Raw genomic sequence first — 21618 nt, 5'->3', positions numbered from 1 at the left:
CCATTATTCACGTCACACAATACGCACCATCATCTAACGTTTTCAGGAAGTATTTATAAGCTTGTCATAAGGATATCTATGATGCTTTTAAGCACAAAATAATTATATTTTGGGACCTTACTTATAGTTGACTGATGAGAAATATACTTGAGAATTATTTTTTTTGTAAAGTACTCTAATGTGCACTCTCAGATTCACTTCGTCGACTCGGCACTGTTACAATACATCATCCTGAAACCAAATATTTTGGTCAATGCAAATGTTATTATTAATTCTACATGTTACTTAATTACAAACATCATTCTGATATATAGAATTTTAGTCCCCTCTTTATACACATATGATCTTTAAGTATAGTCAATAATAACTGAATAATTGATGCTACTCTTACAAGCTGACACACGTTTGTATTGTCAACAACAAAGCAATATCACTGTCATTCACCTGTGCACTGTGACATGAGAATTCTATTTGTGAGTCCCACGTACAGTATCCAGAATAGAAATGGCTGGACTCCAAGGAAACCCTATAACCGACCAAATGTACCCTGCCCTCAAACACTGTGGCCCTTGTAACCTTGAAAACTACAAGTCACGAAAGTCAATAAGCAATTAATATCACTCGTTCACTTTGCTGTGTGACTGTGAACATTCAGCCCTTTGTAATTATCTCATTCATAATCCTCTATCACACTTAATAGTTCCCTTTTTCTTTTTCTGCCTTAATTGCTAAATGTTTTCAATGTGTACACGTCAGCTCTATTCCCCCTTTAATATCCCCAGAGGGTGGCAGAGAGAGAAAGAGAGAGAGAGAGAGGGGCAAAAAAGAGGAGGAAAACCTGTGCAGCTGCATTTTTCTACCCAGTAATCGAATCCCTCAAAAGGGGTTTCATTTTTCTTCATCTCACTGGGACTACAGGACCTTTAAACAGACCTCGACACCAAAAGAAGGAACCATAGAACACAATTATAATTCCAATATAGTCTTGTAGAGAAAATGTAAACAGATAGCTGGCTACAAAGCTGCCCTCCCTATTTTCCCAAAAGACTGGTAATAAAGTAGAATAGATGTAATAGTCGAAGGAGCTTTTTAGCCCCCTGTCCTTTCCTCGCTCCAGAAATTGAAAACTGTGGGGCCAGTTAGATGCTGGGAGAAGAAGGGATATGGCTAGATTTATAGGAGTGGGGATTTTGTCCTGGGTGTTAATGTGTTTTGTAAATAGAATATAATGTAGGAGTATTGATAAGTTTAAATGGTGTGGTACAAAGCTGACAAGCCTCCTTTCCCATACAATAAATCTCAGTGTTTTGTCACAAGCTTAATTTCAGAGCGCTTAACTGCCAGACTCGGAGGGGCCAGATATATCTGAACAAGTGAAAATTGGTGGCAAACTTTGATTTGTATGAGCGCGTGTTGTATATCGGCAAATTATGAATTCTCCAGGCAGATTTTTATCCCCCCCACTGCCACACCGATTGGTTTTCCTGTACTCCAATCCTTATAATGCACACGCACACACACACACACACACACACACACACACACACACATGCATCTGTCGTATAATGATTGGTAGTGGTAGTTAGACACACAATTATAGCCCAAGGGCATGTGTACTGTAGATTGGCACATGTTAATTTTTTGGTTTGTTTAATGATCAGAAATTGATAGTTGCATGTCAGCAAGTACTATTGATTACAGTGTTTATGTGAAGTCTCACTGTGCCTGCCCTTTGTCATGATGTCAGAGCAAACACAAGCTTATGGTTGTTTTATGGATGTCTTTGTCACTCCCGAAAACATACAGTACAATCTTCTTGAGTGGCTCAGTTGGTAGAGCATGATGTGAGTAACACTGAGATTGTGGGTTCTATTTCGGCTGGGATCATATGCAGTATGCTAGAAATCAATGCACTCATTGCGTTGTGTATCTAGTCAGACAGTATTGTGTTCTGAGCCATAAAATCTCACAAACAAAAATGTTGCTTAAAAAGTATGTAACACCAATTAGCAAAAACAAGCACCACCACCACCAAACACATGAATAAATAAAAAGTTTTATTGATTTATTCATGTATTTAGTCATATATTTTCATATGTAGTTTTATGCTAAAAATTAAGCAGTTGTGTTGGGAAAGTATATCTCAATGGAGTTTAATTTACCCTCTTACTGCATAACGATGCCTTGGAATTAATATCCTGCTCAGACCATATGAGCTACTATTTCGACCTTTAGCATATGAATCCAATCTCGTGGAGTTAGTCACTTAGCCTGGAAGGAGGCTTTTGCATGCCGTTAAAGTGATGATCCCAACTGGCCCAGCTCTCCACTGTATGTAAATCAGAGAGCTGCATGGCTCGGGCCAGCCACTGGGGCCAGGCACTCTGGGAAGCAGCTCAAGGAATGCCAGGCAGTCTGACTACCCTACTTGTCTGAGAGGACTAGGAAGCGACTGAAGAACAACTCATCCGTCTGCTTTGACACTGACGCTGTAAAAGGTGTCCTCAGGCAAGGACTCTCTCTGCACAGCATTGTGGAGTAAGTGTTAGTGGGGAGGTGTCATGCTCTCTGTCTGTCTGTCTGTCTGTCTCTCGTGCAAGCAAATGCGTGTGCGTGCACATACACACACACACACATTCCATAAGTAGTGAATGGATTTGTTGTCCTGTCAGAAGAATGTATTCCTGGATTTCTGCACTTCAGATAAATATCTGTGTAGTAGGCTTCAATATTCCTTGAAGAGTAAAGGTAACATCAATCTCTTTTAACCAAATTATCCTTGTGTTTTTTAATTTATTTTCTCAGCTTGTACCTCTGAAAGTAGAAGTTGTTATTTTGTGTTCCCTCCAATAACAACTTGTTTTGAGGTCTCGCTGGTGACCCAGTTGGGGGAGGTGGATGAAGTTCCTATAAGTTTTAATGGGGCCTGCCTGGTAACTGTGGTCACAAACAGGCTGTGTTAGACAAGGGCTAATCAAAAGCGCCACAGTGTGAGTGACAGTATCAAAGTGGATCTGCATACTGGGGGAATTCTCCCGACTTTCTGATTCTCTGCAATTAAGTCTGTGTGGCAAGAAATGCACGCTGTGATGATTTCTTTCAACAGGCGCAAACAACACGAGTACTTCTCAATTCTGCTGTTGTGTTTGTGTACATTATTCTGAACCCCATGGGAGCCCTAGAAGTAGAGAGAATTAAAAAGGAAGAGAGGGAACTGAAGGGTGGAGCGGAGAGGGAGATATAGTTTCACACCGTTATTGTTGTGGCAGAGACTTTTACAGCAGTAACAATGTCTGGCAAATGAAGTACCATATAAGCAAACACTTTTTTATGAATTATGAACATATGATACTCCAAACAAAAGCTAGTTAATGACTGACACTTAATGACACTTTCTACAAACATAAACTTTTGTTGCTGACTATAAAACATCTATGGAAAGATATCTGTGACATTAATTCATCTGCTCTACATTTTATACAATTAATTGAATAAAATATGACTCCTGCTATCATTACCCCTGTACACAAGCCCATATTTCATTTTCTATCTCAGGTCAATAGATTTTGCCACCCTGTTTCTGTTTACGTAAGCATTTTTTGGAACCATCTGGAGTGACTAAATGGATATTGGAACATGTTCTTGGAGCCAGAGGTAGCGTTGGCCAATGGTGAGATTGATGAGTGTTTGGGTGCTTTCCTCGTGACCCCTTTGCATCTGGCAGGAACAAAGTCAGGCAGGTGTGACAGCCAGCATCCATCTCCCAGTCAGGGGTAATAGGGAGGGGGCACTAATACAGGGACAGCCCCCAACCCCTCACCCTCCCTCCTCCCCCCCTGTGTGCTACAGCTAGCCACCATTCCGGGAAGAACTGTATTTACTTGAGTGTCTCCCAGTCCAGTGTTGGTCTGCTCTCTCTTCTCTGATTAAGAAGACTGGCACACGTTTTTAGACACATGTTTACACAATCCATGGCTTGCAGAGTAGCAGTGCTGCATTGATATAGTTTCACTAGTATGAACACACCTTTTTCCGATAAACATATAGGCCTATGGGTAATGTTGTGTAATTTTCTGAAATGTCCACAGGCTCTGTTTCATGGTTAATTTCTCAGTATATCATACCGAAGTTATTTATAAGTACCTAGCATGATGGCATCTAAGGGAGAGAGACCAAATGCAGTCATGCAGAGTCTTCCATAGTAGTTGAGGCAGCTCTTTGCAGTGTGGCCGAGCATGCATTGTTTGAGTGCGTTACTGTGTGGTCGGAGCCCTGTAGTGCAGTCCTGTCACTGGCATGGAAAATCCCCTATAGTGCCTCAGCTCTGATGTAAATCACAGGTAGGGGAAAATGTGAGTCTGGCTGATGCACCTGCACTGTGCCGTGAAATCTCTGTTGACATTACCAACGGGCAATTCCATAAAAAGATAGAAAGACCACAAAAGAAATGAGGGACAAGACATGAACAATTCAAAAAGTCATTTTTGACTTCTGTCTCCTCTCCTACATGGCTGACTACAATCAGAGAGTTCTACTGTTTTTTAATGTTTTTTTCTCCCTCTTTCATCCCCAAATTTCCCGCACAGTGGAGTACCTGGTTTTGCACGGTTAAAAAAAGAACTCCTAATTCACCTGCTCGTTCTTACATTTACAATACCCCAAAGGCCTAACCTGTTTTCTTACTTTTTCTTAGGTAACCTTTTAACAGACTAAGATTTTTTTCTGCTTCAGATTTGATGGGGAGAAGTGCAATGCAAGTAACTTAAAATGAAGTAAGGTAACAAGGGAGATGGGTTATTTGAAGCAATTTCCATGTTGCTACGCACTGTAGGGGAGAATAAATGACTTTCATTAGCATATGACAATATTTAGTTGAACTTATCTAGAGTGTAGCAAAATCGAAGCAGTTTGTAGTTATCTATAGTGGTACAGTCTGATGTAAAAGTTCATCCGTTCTGCCATGGGATAATATTATGTAATACAAATACTAATTTGTCTCATACAGCAGAGCACTATGAACTGTTTCTAAGAGCTATGATGATAACACACATAGATGGCTGTGCATGTGAAGGGGAAGAAAGAAAAGCACATCACTGCTGTCTGGGTAAGACTGTGGTGATGACTCTTTCTCCCTCCTTGGTTCTCTGTTCCCAGCCATGTGAGTGTGAAACACATACACAGGCGTGACTCACAGAGGCAGTGCTTCTGCTTGTAGCTGCCGTCCACTCTGAGGTGATGTGACATCTTAAAACACAGCTTTGTGTAATTCCACATTGGACTCGACATCTGCATTGACGTCTCTGCCTAAGTGAGGGACCTTTTCTGTCCCCTAACCATTTGAAGGGAGCTGCCAAGTGACACTGTGAAGAACCATGCTTAATTGTTTCTGCTACAGCATGTCTTTTTTTCCTAGGAACATAAGACAGAGTTGTTATTTGCATGTCTAATTAACAGAAAATGTAAAGAAAGATCAACATTACTGTATATCTGATTATGTCTGCAGCCACATTTCCCTAGCATTCTAACACATACCAAACACTTTGTTGTTAAATTTTACCTCAGATTTTTGTTAGATTTGAAATTTTATGGATGAACAGCATAATACTATATGTATATAACAGGAATCAAATTTCTTACATCATTAAATCTTTATTTTCACGGTACCAAGTCTTTTAATGTTACTAAAGAGTACCAAACATACCAGTTTAAGTTTTCTCCTCATTTGAAATTTCACAGTAGTTGATCATGGGTACAAATTATTCAGTGGACACTAGCTTACTAGTTTACAGATATTTGTTGAACTAGCTAACTAGTCCACTTTGGCCATGTTCCTCTAGGAGAACTGAAATGCCTGGTCACCCAGTTAAACGTACAGTAACCCAAAATGTGATTCTTATCAGTAGTTTGTAGTTTAGTTGTTTTTACTTATTTTTCAATTTGATAAGACTAGTTTTGAGCTTTAAAATAGTACTACATGTGGTAACACTTTAAATTGAGGTCACATTTGGAAAGGGTTTATAAATGGTTTATAATTTGTTAATAAATCACTTATAACCAGTTTATTATTCAATTATAAACCATGTTTGCTAACAGTTATAACTCATTATGTTCGATATTCACTTGGTGCATGCCAAATAGGGAGATTGCAATCAGCAGCCAGTTATTAATTATTTATAAATGCACTTATAAATGCTTAAAGATTAACCATGTGAAATCATGCAAAATTATTTGTAATGGTTGCACAGTTGGTAAAGTTATTTCCTGAATTGTTGGGATGATTCGGCTGGCACCAAACCGATTCAACACATATTTACATACAGTACAATGTGAAGATCTCCCAAAGTACAGTACAGCTGTCACCATGTTTTTTTAACCATGGCCCTCAAAATCCTTGTCAACACGTTCCTCATTTAAACATGTCCACCATGCAGCTTCACAGATTTTATTTGTTGATATATCTATCCACTACTTACCCCTTCTCTGTGTTCACCGATGAGTGGTTAGTGCTCTGATTTCCAATCTCCATTCACTAATGAGTTACCAACATTAATTAATGAGTTAACAATATTTGGAACCGAAAAAATGTCACCTTAATGTAAAGTGTAACATTTATTAATGGGTTACCAATATTTATAACTGATGAAATGTGACCTTAATGTAAAGTGTAACACCATTTACCATCTATGAATGAGTTACTAACATTAATTATTGAGTTACAAACATTTGTAAGTAAGCATAATGAATGAATGACAGTATAACATCTAAAATAAGGCACTCAAAGTGAAGTAGCTTTCATAAGCAATTATGAACAGTAATTAATGTTTATAGGGGACATCAAGTACAATGATCCAACACTGCATGATTCGTAATAAGTAGTCATAAACAAATAATTCACATAAATTGGTCATACTATTAATGCTTGTCTATACTATAGTAATGACAGAGATGGCATTCACTTTTAACAAAACATAACCCAATAACAAACTGTAGCTAGGCTACCGCGCTTGTACACGGAAAACGATCCATAAATGCAGGGCTTAAGCAGGGGGTCTTCGATTGCAGAGAGATCTCCACTGCAATCGAAGATCTTTGTGGATTTTCTTTTCAGGAAACACGTCTCATAGTTTCAGCATCAGTCCCTAGACAATCTTTAACATACAGTCTATAATAGTCAACTTATTTTGATTTTTTTTTTTGTAGGACATGCCAGCTATGCATTTAATTTAAATAAGAGTAGGTACCCAACTTCACGTTGAAAGAATAAACCCTCAGAACTAAATAAAGTTGAAACTCATCTGCTATTGGGAAATCAGCACAGCCTAACTTTGTTCCTGTGTAGACTCAGTGAAACAAATGATTTGAATGAACTAACATATACCATACATAGTTTATGAAACACAACACCACGAGGATAACAACAAAACAAGGAATGATGTCATCAAACAGCGTTATGTGATTGGCTGGAGAGAAAAAAAGTCCGCAAATATCTTCGATTGGAGTGGAGATGGCTAACTCATTAAGACCCCACTTAAGCCCTGCATTTGTGCATCGTTTACCGTGTACAAGTGGAAAGTTAGTGCCAAAATTTTGGAAACAAATGTAAACAGAGCCACAGACGTAATGTCATCCGCAAATGCAGATTCGACACTTCTAACTAATTTTTTTTTTTTAAATAACTTTGAAAAGATGTTTGTCACTGCTGTCACTGTCATTATTCACACATCATGATGTTTGTTTACACATTTTACAGCATTTAGTCACACATCATTTTGTATTCATTCAAATATTTTTAACAAATACAAATCAAGAGGTGTTTGTTTGTGAATAGTGAATTACAAGTACAAATCAAGAGGTGTTTGTTTGTGGATAGTGAATTCTATTTGTGCTTTGTGTTTTTTGTTCACAGATAATGGTACACATCTGTGAATTATACTCAATTTATTTATGATAATATTGACAGTAATCTATCCCCATAGAAAGCTCCCTATTTGGCAAGCACCAAGTGATTATCGATCAATCTAAACAAATGACTTATAACTGTTTGGAAATGGTTTGTAATGAATAATAAACTGGTTCTAAGTGATTTATTAACTAATTACAAACCCTTTACAAATGTGATCTTAATGTAAAATGTTACCCTAAATAAAAAATAGACCAGATCACAGTCATGTTTTGACTCGATAGTCAAACAGGAAGAACAGCAGCTCCACTGTCGCAATGTGTTGCTTGTAATGGTGTCATTCACAAGATCACAATAGATGTTTTACTGGAGAGTGTGTGTGATACTTATCTCCTATGCCGCTCATTCAATCGGTTGTTCCATGATTAAAAAAAGAAAAGAATGTTGAAATATGAATTACAAACCCAAGCTGCGCCATCTGGACAAAGATAACACTCCATCATAACGAAATTCAGCATCAAATTAGACGTGCTACAGGTTCCATCTGGACCTCGTGAAATCAATCTCATTCTGATTTGATTAGGTCAGCCCCTAAAAAATAAAATATTGTGCTCCTTGATTAAGGTTGTTTTATTTTGACTTATCCCTGCAGCATGCCCTGTTTATAATTAGACTCGCAGGTAGGCTAATCGTACTGTGGAGGTTAAAGCAAAAAAGCTACCCTGTTTAGCACATTGCATTGTCTTCATCTCCAAACTCATTTTCAATGTTTATGGTTTCTTTTGTCTCTGGGTTTTTACATAATGCAATTCTTAGCTTTAACTTAGTGCTGGCTACGCAGTTCCTCTGAGAATACATATAGAATGGCCTCAAGATGGATAGAGATAATTATGGTTATAAGAGGCTTGGTGTTACTTTAAAGAAAATGTAATTCCTTTTTTTATGGCACAATTGTGCAGACATCAATAGCAGATTGATTGTCTCATGTTGAGTAATAATAACTATAAATGTAATGAAAAGACTTAAGTGATCAAGGAAGTGGGGCGCTTGCATACAAAAGGTTACTCTTAAGCGTATAGCCTGTAAGGCCTACCACACCTGCAATGTGAAATCCTTTTCAAGCTCCTCTTTGAAGACATGTAGACTGAAATGCACACACATACACTCACTCTCACAAACAAAAGCTTTTCATGGATGACTACATCTAATTGCATGGGCCTCTTAGAATAAAGGTAGTTATGTTCTCTGGGTTCCCTTTTGCCTTTGAATTAATCATTGTGAAGCATTAGTTTGGCTCAACAATAAACACAATGGCCACTGTTTCCCTCTCCCTCTTCTCCTCCTCCATGCAGTTTTACATTGAGATGGTGCACCTTTCAAGGCAGTAGCACTGAGTATGATTACTGTACCTGTAGATGGTGGAATGTGGTTCTCACTGAGGGAACAGTGAGGTTTTTTGGGGATTTGATAAAATGGTGCTTTCACAAGATGGACTGGAGGGAAAATTGTTCCTAAGAATAGCTAAGTAAATCATATATCATGCATCGGCCATCTGTTCCTTATATTCACAATGTTATTGCAATATTTAGAATTACAGATTATTCATGTAGGTGTAATTAACACATGAAATCACCCAAATGAAAGTGGCTGTATAGAGTACATTTCTAGACTCTAGAATTTCACTCAGAATATGTCTAAGACTAGCCTAAAGGTAAAGTGGGATGTACTACATCATGTCATGCATTAGATCCCGTTTACCAGAACTTGGATCAAATAGTATAAGAAGCTAGAAAATAATGCTTCAGTAGACACTTTGTGTGCTTGCTTAGCTGACTAAAAGTATTCTTAGTAGTTAGGTGGGGGAAGTTAGGTGACATAGTTCTATCTTTGAGATATCATCAATTAAGGTAAATAAGCTTTTGGTGACCATTGAAACTCATGTTGAGTTTTACAATATGAACAGTACCAAATTGATTTATTCAGCTTTCCTAATGAAGACTTTAGTGAACATTAAGTAGTTACCTGTAAGTAACTACTAAGTAACCTTAAGTTATACCTAACTAACCCAACAGTAAATATAACTGATATACTTAAGTTCTTGAAGAAAGAGACAGTGAAAAGGCATGATGCATTTTGCCACAGGTGTGCCTCTGGGGGATAGAGGCGCAAAGGCATGTGACAATATGGGGGACACCGACAGCAGTGGCCACTTCTGACCACTATGGGTGAAAGGGGGGTGCTGTTTTTCCTTTTGCAGCTGCTGCACAAGATGTGTTAACACAGTGGGAAACCTTTGAGATATCTTCAAGTAAGATCAATGAAAAGTAAGAAACATTTTGAGCCAGACTACACTGCTTTGTTGAATTGGACTGTTGAATTGGTGTGCCCAGAGTGTTCTGGGTGTGCCCATCTTAAAAGATAAAAGAGGAGTAGTGTATCAATCTAGGCCTACTATAAGTAAGGATTACCTACTCTCAGTACATGAAGTTTACTAACCCAACAGTAAACCTAATGTCTGTACTTAAGTTGTTCAAAAAAGGGATAGTGAGAGATAACCGTAAAAATATGTAAATGATTTTGCCACAGGCAGGACTTGAACTCTATACTGTTAGGCCGGAAGGCATTGTCATAACCATTAAGCCACTGAGAGTTATTGTAAGTCAGCTGCTGAAATTGGCAGATTTAGACAGCATCGGCCGAAATGGCATGTTTTTTGTGTCCCACAGCAAAAACGTAGCTGGTATTCCTCTTGCTAGTTACAAAGCTAGATACATTTCTAGATTAGATTGAATGGTGAAAGCTAGCCAACTAGAGACATAAGAAACTTACTTGAAACAAGCTCACTAATAAGAAGGAAATTAAGTATGAGAAATAACAGCAGTGTGTTGCTTTGGAAACACACTAATAATTACAGAAACTTAACTGTGCTTGATTGAGTTTGCCGGGCATAATGGAACCAATAGAAAAGTCAAAATCCTGCCTCCCTGGGATTCCAAGCAGACTCAAAGGGTTTGAACATTTCTAATACTATTTTGACCCAAGTCTTCCATTTACCCCTGGTGTTAAAGTACTTCCTGTGATCTGATCTGTTCTGAGGCCATATCCAGAAAAATCCTGTCACGGTGACCAGGTGTGGACGCTTTGGGACAGATTGTGATCAGATCTGTCCAAATTACCTTCTGTGAAGGACAAGGATGAAATCATGGCTGTTACTTGGCCAAGCTCATCTCAATCACAAGGTGTACATGCATGACAGATATTGCACACATTTCACTGCCAGGTACAGTACATGAGGCAAGGTTCCCTGATCTGATTACATGCAATAGGATAGTAATGTTTATACTTCAAACCACATGTTAACAGGGTTTCAGCCTTATCACACTGGACCATGTGCTACATTACATATCAATTGTCCAGATGCAAACACAGAGATGCTGCATCACCAGGATCAGGATGTAAAAAAACTAGTCTAATATAGGAGGATATGGTGATATGTCAGCCAAGGAATCTCCATCACATACACAACTGCATTTAGAAAAATTCTGAGGCCTAATAAGGGCTTTGACAGAGATTCCAGGGGCGAACCCAGGAAAATAGAATAATTTGACTCCAGCCATGGCTAATTGAGCCTTGAGATGGGATTCAGATGAGGAACAACTCTGACACGCCAGACACCAACTGACACCCAACTTCACTGGGTGACAGGGCATCTCGTTCCCTCTCTTGCACGCACGCACGCACTTACTCACTCACTCACTCACTCTCTGCCCTACCCATAGCTTGCCCTGACAAGGAGCGAAATCATTAATTCTCCATGTAGGGCTTAACGCTACACTTAAGTGTGGAGCCTACGGCCGTGGGGGGATAGAACGCTCCTCATTAAGACACACTGATTGTTCCAGCGATTGCCGTAAAAGCCCATCTTGAGCAGGGAGTGACATATTTTCTCCAGAGCTGACAGTAAAAGCAAGTGATTGGGGGTACAGTGGCAGAAGTATGGGTGTAGAAACTCCTGGGTGTGCATTGAGATTCATGAACCAGTGAACTGTAATACAGACCAAGATGTCTGAGTTCTTACATGTGGAAAGTTTCTAATAAACAGAGATCAAAAGACAGATTCAAGGTGGGATGAGTCCCGGTATGACAACCAGACTTGGATCAAATGCATACTGGTGTGCTTAATTTGGCTTTGGGAATGTTCCATTGGTTCTATTGTGCCATGCAAACTAAATCAAGTGCAATCATGTACCTTTATTTTCGGCCAGGTACAAGGCGACAGTATTGTCAAATGCAAGCTTGTTGACAATATCAGCATGTAAAAGCTGGCGCTGCAGTATTTTCAAATTATAACGCCAACACCAGTCTCATATCAGCTCATTATTTGAGGTATGTCCTTAAACACATGCCACAAGTGTCAGTTTCAAGCAGCGCAAACTGAGACATTTAAGACCCACCAAAGCCATCTCTTATCACAAATGCAATCAGTTATGACAGCAAGCAGTGGCACATCATATTTTGTTGTCCATTTGGAAAGTAAGCCTACAGTCTATTAATATATCTACTTCACTCATTAATTTCCTCTAAGTAAACCACATTCAGTTGAGAGTAAATTAAAAAAATTTAACATAACGGCTCAAACTTGCAAAGCCATATGTTAATTATTGCAAATGCAAGTCTATTGCTATGAGATATGTGGCCTGATATCGGGTTTAGGGAAAGTTGTCCTATGTCATGTTCATTGCAATTATGTGGATATGTATTTGATAAACTATCCAACAATTCACTCATATTGTCTGAAAGATCATCCATGTCCATTCACTGCTAAACTGAGTTGAGGAAAACACACAAATCATCAGTTGAGCTCCTCATATATTTGGCTATGGAACGCGTTTTGATCAATGATTTGGTCAGTGTAGGGTCAAGCCCTCGACACTCTAATTAATGTATTCATCTAAACCTGGCATTTTTTATGCTACCACTGGTATATGCTGAAATGCCCCCTGAACGATAGCACCACACCATAGTGCTTAGATCAACAATTGCGGTTGGGTTGTTGAAATAGAGCCCTGGTTGTATGTTTAACTTTACACTGATTGTTGGTGCAGTGTTGTTGCCCTGGCAACTTGGATAATGATAAAGCTGGGTGGCAGCCTCTTTCCTCACCAGAATTGTACTCTCAGATGATCACTTGTGCATTGTGGTGTAAAGATCACCCAACAAGAGGTAAATGGGACCATTTACAGCAAACAGTATCAGAGATATATCTTACAAAATACTGGTGAGAGAGAATTTGTCAAAGCTAAGTCTTATATGATTAATACATTTTGCCTGGGTGTAACAGAAAACAAAAATAATATGTGTTATTGTTGCCTGATAAGATTTCTATTTGTAACCTAAGATACAGAACAATAAAAAATATTCACAAATTACCCATTATAATACTTACTTTGAACCACACACGCACACACACACGCTCACGCACACACACACACACACACACACACACACGCACACACACACACACAGCGCACACACACACAGCGCACACAGCACAGTCTCGAAATAAAATGACAGACCGTCATTAATTTGGGCTCATTTAAGGGTTTCGCTGTGTGCAGAATGTTGTGAGGCTGTTTTTGTTAATGAGCTACATCTTTCATGTGAAATGATGGCACAATTAGAAAAACAAAAGTGCAAGGTGTGACAATTTAAGTGAATGTGCTTTGTCAGTGTCTGCGAACAGCACCTTTGAGACAGTATATGCATAACACAGGCTTATAAAACAATCGCAGAGGCTTCAGAGGTCTGGATTTTTGTACACACATTTTACCTTGTTACTCTGTCCCAAACACGGCCCGACGGGAATTCCTCTGAAAAATTCCAGGGCAGGAAATTAAATTGGAGTTGCTGAATAGGGATGTTCTGGTGCAAAAGATCTTAACAAAAAATACAAATTAGAAAGAATAGTGCTTCCGGCCATGTTACAGAACAATGCTGAACATTGTCAAATTTGCAAATGTTCTACTTTATGCTCCTCTCATCCTGCAATCCCCCAGTCACTTACCTTAGGGATCAAGTACCTAATTTAAGGATAGAGAGAAAATTCATTTGGAGAAAAAGCTCCCTGTTCCTTTTACCTTGGAACTATATCTCTCTTATCATTGTATTCTCTCTCAATCTCTCTAGTCATGAAACATGGAAAAGGTAGTTTAAACTTTGTATACACAAAAGTGTGTGTGTGTGTGGGGGGGGGGTTAAGACTGCACTGTCACGAAGGCAGGGCATGTGACACTCACACCCAACTGTACCATCATACTATAAATGTAAGTCGGTGATTAAACCAAAATCTATTAATTTTGACGAACAAGGTGATTTTCAAAGAAACTTAAAAGCTGACTGCTCATTTTCCTGCGCCCACACTGTGCCTATGTATTGAGAAGCTATTTTCAAAGACCTTACAATACTGTGCTTGTGTGCGGAGGTGAGCACAAAAAGAGGCGGACACGCCTCATTTAAGATGAACCTTGACCATCTACTGAGAGCACCGGTGATGATTCCAAATCATTGCTCCTGTGTTCCATTGCCAACTGTCTCAAAACCAAAAGCTAAATCAAATTGTGCCTATTCAAACTTTTTCGCAATGTTATATTACATATTGTCGTTGAATTGCGGAAATCATGAATATTGCTTAAGTCCAACAAAATCGAATATAACATTGTGGAAAAAGTTTGGATAGCCACAATTGCATGTGTACAACATCCTAAGACCTGCAACACTATACTGGGAGCTTTGCAGTCTCAAAAAGGGTGTATTTGGGCAATTTGTTGGTATTTTTTCATGACTGCACAATTGCTCCCCGCATTTGCATTATAGCCTGATGAGGGGTTCCAGTGGTGCCGGTGACCAAGCAAATTCACAAAATAACTATCTGTACCCTTCTACCCTGCCATATACATCAAAAATAGAGATTTGGTTAAAAAATCCAAACCTCTCCTTTAAGGTGGGTTGGACCCTCAGTACATACTGTATATTATGCATCCTTATATATGCAAGCATAACGTTTTGGTCCATGATAAAAGAATAGAAATGACCTATATTCTACAGTGTAGCAGTTGTCTATACTGTACATTGCTTGGTTCTCAGCGGGACTCATTTATCAAAGTGTGCATAGAAAATTGGGTGTTACAGCCCTGCTATGCTAGTCACAGTTAGGTGACAGTGGCCAGATAAACAGAACCACTGTACGTGTCCATAGACTCGTTCCAGGATAAGGAAATATGTGATTTTGTAATGTATGTGAACTCTAAGGTAAGCAGCAAACTCCCAAGCTTGCTGGCCAGTGACAAACATACCCATAACTTGATGCAGCTACCACTATTCTTCACACGAGAGATGGTGCGGAAACTGCATTGCATGTGCTGGATTTGCACAAAACTTAATGCTTTGTAGTAAAACCAAACAAACACATTTCCAGCCACTTCCTTTGCTGTATCACTTGAATTCATTGTTGCAAACACAATTATGGATATGAGATTTTCCATTAAGGGATTCTTTTTGGCCACTTGGTTATAGATCAATTTTGTAGAGTGACTGAGATGATGTTGTCCCATCGATTGTGCTTTTTTCTCTCCACCATTCAACTTTATAGATTTTTGTATGTCTCCCCAGGCCTCAGGGTCACATTCCAGAGCAGTTTTATTCCTCTCCATTTGCTCAGTTTGTCATGACAGCCTGATCCACACTGTGTATTTGATTCCTATGCAAATCAGAGACCCTATAAAAATCAAAGATATTCATTCCAAAATTACATGAACTATTATCCTTGCATTAAGATGGACTCAATTCAACTTATAGAGTGATTTGTTGATGACATTTTTGCATTTTAGCTCATTTTAAGAGTGCCATAGAAAAGGGTCTGAATACTTATGTACGTGAGGTATTTCTGTATTTCAATTTTAATACATGTACTGAAATTGAAAAAAAATTGTTTTCGCTTTGTCATTCTGGGGTATTGTATGTGGATTGATGGCAAAATATAAATTGGTTCTATAACACAACAAAATGTGGAAAAACTGAAGGGGTCTGAATACTTTCCGAGGGCACTGTATATCAATATTACCTCGAACATTGCCTGTCATATCATTTGCTGCTTTTCCTTTGGGAAACTCAGCTGTCACTAAAAAGGAGTAGCTCATACTCTGGAGCAGTCACACTAAAGTGAATCGAGCTCCATGACTGTATATGGTGGACTACACACTCTCCAACCTCTGATCTATAAGATTTTGTAGATGATTATTAAGCAAAAATTAACTCTGATATTATCTTCTCATTTCCATTTTTTCAGCTACACACAGATTTGGATGTGGGCAGCAAAAACATCAAGTATGTCCTGGCAGGTGAGGGAGCTGGTACCATCTTTGCCATCAATGAGATGACAGGAGATATTCACGCTATGAAGAGACTGGACCGAGAGGAGAAGGCAGAGTACACACTCACAGCACAAGTTGTTAACGCGGACAATGACGAACCCCTGGAGCCGCCCTCTGAGTTCATCATTAAAGTGCAGGATATCAACGACAATCCACCACAGTTCATTGAGGGCCCGTACCGGGCCTCCGTCCCTGAGATGTCTCAAGTGGGTGAGTCAAATTAAGGCCCTCTCTTTCTCCTTGTATCTCTCTTCAATAGAACATAATTTGATTTGATTAGTAGTATTATATATAAATATATAGAGATAGATAGATAGATAGATAGATAGATAGATAGATAGATAGATAGATAGATATCTTTATTGATATATCCATGATAGGGTTTTTGGGTAACGATGGTGATATCTTGTTTCCTAATGTGTTTGTATTGTATTGATAATAGAGGTTAGCATTGTAATACAATACATAGACACTGTGTTTCTATTCTGACTGTGCAATTAATGGTATGTGCTACCTTTGTGAGTCCTATGTTGTCTTATTCAATTTGGCATTGAGCGTTGAGCAACAATAATTGTTGAAGCCATGCTGTACATACCATGCATATTTACAAAACTTTTAAGAAAATGATTTCCCCCTTACACTATTGTATACAGGCACTACAAACATTTTACATTTAATAGTATGTTAATATATTCATGTATTCACATAGCTACAGTATTTTAACCATGCATTCAAATTAGCAGTGTATGATCACATTTTTCGAATGGCGCTCACACAGAGTTTGCGGAACCTGCAAATGAATCAGCTTATAGTTTTCAAGGGTCTCAGCGCTAACCTTGGAACAGTGAGAGTTGTAGAAGATATTCTCATATCATGGGAGACCACAATGTGCCTTTTCACTGCTTTAACGCTCTGCCTTCAGCCAGAGAGAGTGTGTCTTGTGTGCAGTGAGGTTATTTGCAGGCCAAGGTTAAACGTGTCAAAAAGTTTGAAATACTTGATTAAGTTTCCCCGGTACAAGGTAACTCAAGGGAATAGACTCCAAAATGCAAACTCCAAGCACACCGCAAATACATCCAAGTATTTGACTGACGTAAGTATTTGACCCAGGTCATCTTATTTCTTCGGGTTTTAGTTGTTCCCTGTCATGAAGCTGACATAACACGGCAATATGCTCTAACTGTAAACACCTATTACAACATGGAGTACATCTACTGTTGTAAACTATGTCGTCTGCTGTAGCTTTCCTGAATTCTCAATTTTTTTCCTTTGTGTTTTGCTCTCAATTTAAATGCATATTCCGCTACTCCAAGGGCTTTGGCAGAATAGTGAAGAGAATAGTTGGCAGTAGGGTGAAGAGCAAAGTGGTAGTTGACGGTGTATTGGGATTTGCCAATGGGAATTCGGGCATATAAATGGAAGTCGGCAGCTCTTTGTGATTGTTGTTTCCTTTTTGTCACTGCTGATTAATTAAACATTCACAAATGTTTTGTTGTTTGCTTGAAAGCCTTTTTCAACAACTTGTTTACGTCTTGTTAAGTTTTTATGTGTTGGTATGGAAGGAATCAAAGCTGTGGACAAACAAACACTCAGTATTTTTTGTTGTATCCCTCGTCTCATATCCATAAATCACTGATGTTTTACACTGGAGTTTAATTTCTATCACAGTGCAATGAGATTTGATGTAGCGCTCACCGATGGTCTATTTTCAATGTGTCGTGCTTTGAAATTCCAATAAAGTCTGCTGAGAAAACAGAGGGAAATAAACTCTTATTAACATAAAGACTGTAAGATATTAACTATTCTTGACAAGAACATGTAACTCAAAAGTATTAAAAAAGTGTTTGTGGAAAACTTTGAAATTAAACAAAGAAGTTAAGGTCATATTTTAACATGTTTGGGCACATACCTTACAACATATAAACTTAAGAAGTAGACGACATTGGGTAGCATTTGTATTGTGAAGTATTATAGTTTCCTTTTACATGCTTTCAAAGATGCATAGACACATACTGTAGATATACATATAGACTAATATGCAGTATACAACTGTGTAACAGCCCTACTCTATCATGGTCATCATTGGATATTTACATGATGTTAAGAGACAGCTACAGCGCCATTAAAGAGTTACATGTTAGGATTAAGAAAATTATTTGCATACAAACCTCTCTTCATTCTATACTACTGTATTCATAACAATTACACAGTAATCTACAAGTGTATTCGAAAATGTTTGATATTTTTCAAGCTGCAGAGATATTAGGTATCATTTAACAATGTGTACTGTACCAACACTGTAACTACACAGTACCTGCTAATGCAATCAAGCACATTATTTAAACACACCAAATATTATAAAGTGACATAACCAAATCAAAGGTAACATAACACTATGAGTCCTGATGTCATTTTCCAATAACAACACATATCATAACACCTTTCAAGATACAGTCTGGAGGTTTTTCCACCACAGGTGCCTGCAAGTAAAATACAGTCATCCAGAAAAGATAATCATATGGACATGCCACCATAGTCTACATGTGTTTTACTTACTGTAGGAACTACAGTATATAATATGCCATACCCTAATACACACAGGCTATGCCATACAGGTCCTAGTGTTTCACCAACCACTGCCCTGGAAGACAGTTACCACAGCAGAGAAAGATATGTGACATGTGCTGGACAGGTCTTCCTGTTTGAAGTGTGTAGGGGAGCACAAAGGTTCATGGGAAATGGAAGACAACACCTAGTTTTTTTCTGGAGGTGAGTGGGATGGGAAACATGGCTTTGTTGGCTGGATAGAAATTATTTATTAAGCGATAACAATGATAACCATCTACTTAATTGCTATGTTTTGCACCATCTAAACAACGTATAGTATACCAAAGTCTGTGGAATTCATGTGATTGCATTTGATGTACTTCTTGGGTGATATGTATCCAATATTTAGACCTACAGTTTAAAGCATTATACATTCATATTTAATTATAATATGTAACTGATATCCAGAAAGTCCATATCGATATCAGTTGAATTATTCTGATGCATTATCAATATATTGGTTGGAAAAGCTTTAATGAAGGAGAGCTATAAACAGCACCACCTGCAAGCATCAGAATAAAGAAGAAAATAGCCTGTATCCTACAACTGCATGAATCACTTCTCTGTTGACTCACTAAAAACATAATCAAATTAGTAAAGCAATCAACTTAATTGTTAGATACGTATATGCAATAAGCTTAACTTACCGGCAGATAAATATGAAAGCGTGCTCGCATACAAACGCGCACTTGCTTTGCGACAACAATGCTGATCAGTGCTGATCAGCGCCTTTCCATACCTGTTGCATGATGGGGATAAAATGTGTCTGACTTGCTCCAAAAATGTGACTACTTGAGAGTTCTGAGAGTTGCGAGATCGAGACTCACACAGTTTTCAGAGCGAGGAGCTGTGCAGCCCCGCAGTCACTTCTCACAGACTGCATGGAGCAGCAAGCATTCATTGTGGGAGGCACTTTTCATGACTAATCATGAACGTTTTCTTGACACATGTACCTGATGATATGCCGTAATGTATAGACAGTGGTAGGATATAAATCATTTGAGTATTTATGATATCTATTGATTGCACATACAGTATATGTTCAGTTAAATGTTGTGTTATGTGGTGATTATTCAAAGAGAATTCATAGGACGTTTTGTTGAGGATTTCAGTCATGTTGTCACTGCCATTTTTTCAAGATGTACAGTCAGAATTGCACTTCATTGTACAGTCAGAATTGCACTTCACTGCCATTTTTTCAAGATGTACAGTCAGAATTGCACTTCAATTGCACTTCATTGTCATTCATTGAGACAGCACAGATATGCTGCCCTGTCTGTTCTCACTTAGCCTCACCTGAATTGTAGTTGGGTTCCATTTTGTCAAGTCGAGCTGGGGCTCCCTTCTTTGCAACATGATTTAGGACATAATGTGTGGAGAAGAATGTGTCTGAGTCCAGGCATACAACTGATTGCAGTAGAGCTGATAGATAAAGCTGATTTTGTCTTACTGTTCTGGTTTGCTTTGTGGTAGATGCTGTGCTGTGTACAATCCCTAGGCTAGTGTGAATAACATGGGGCAGTCATTTTTTTATTTTAACCACCATGGAGAACAACTTTGATCAAACAGTTGGTTCTGTAGCTCTGTTAATGGCTGTGTTTCAGACTGCAGAGTTTGCAAGGACACTCAAGTCACACAATCCATGCCTTCGCATACAGGATAGTGTAAAAGGAAGTGATATAGCAATATTCCACACTCTTATCGATATCAACTGATATCAATATCATGTTGATTTATCAATATTGCCCACCACTATATTTAATAGACTGTACTGATGTATTAATTTCGATTCTGGATGTCTCTGAGAACTCCAGATATATTAATGAGATTATTCTATTTCAATTTCACTTTTTGAATTTATTGATTATTTGCGTAGGTCCATCCTTGAGGGGAATTATGAATAATTTTCAAGGATGGAACGAATCTTGGGATCTGTTTTCTTGTTAATGGGGTCTTTAACTTTAAGAGACCAAGACAAGCAAGCACATTTCCTCTACTAGGTCCTCCAACCATAAGCTGGAATTATAGAGCTCCCTGCCTTCCGGTGCTAACAAGGAGATTGTGAATGTGATGTAGTTTAAATTACAGAGTCTGTTTGAAGAGATGATTCAGGTTATTAGAATCAGGTCGTCCGACCCTCCTCCCCCACCAAAGAAAGGGGTGTGAATGACAATAATTGCTACACAGAGAAATAAACTTGGAAAGTTGTTTTGCCATCTAAACTCCATCGAGGGGACTCTAGAGCCCTTCCCTGTGCCTGGTTCATTATCAAGGCGATTAATAAACTGGTGGAAAGACAGATGGCATGCCTCTCATCACGGCCGCTCTCAGCCCCCCTGCAAAATGAATCTGTGTACAGAAGAAACTGGCCCCGCGAACGTGTCAGGATCTGCTAAATTGGAGCGCAGACATAAAATTGAAGTGACGTTAATAGATTACCTGGAGTTCATTTGCATTTTGAGAGTTATGATGAACATGGTAACGGGACTAACAGGCACAGGGCTCTGTAGCCCCTAATGATATTTCTGATTATGCATTCATCACCGACGGCAGCTTGGAAAATAAGTAAAGATTTGTCATCATGAATTTTGATGATGAATGAGTTGACTTGATCAAGGGAAGATGAATGGAGATGAGGTCTACAGACCTATATTGGGTGGATCGTCACACACATCAGACGTC

At 38.6% G+C, this 21618-nt stretch overlaps 1 protein-coding gene across 1 annotated transcript in view; it reads left to right on the top strand.

Annotated features, from left to right (window-relative positions):
- Positions 1-21618, top strand: part of cdh8 (cadherin 8) — a gene marked incomplete at both ends in the record, with an annotated part of 66424 nt that overhangs the window by 11765 nt on the left and 33041 nt on the right. The window contains one exon of the mRNA XM_083665120.1: positions 16245-16539. Within this exon, the coding sequence (XP_083521246.1) occupies positions 16245-16539 (295 nt within the window). The remainder of the gene's footprint in view (positions 1-16244; positions 16540-21618) is intronic.

This window comes from Argentina silus (genome assembly GCF_951799395.1).
Source record: "Argentina silus genome assembly, chromosome: 2".
Classification (NCBI taxonomy): domain Eukaryota; kingdom Metazoa; phylum Chordata; class Actinopteri; order Argentiniformes; family Argentinidae; genus Argentina; species Argentina silus.
The sequence above is the reverse complement of the archived record's forward strand: the minus strand, read 5'-3'. Positions and strand labels throughout refer to the sequence as shown.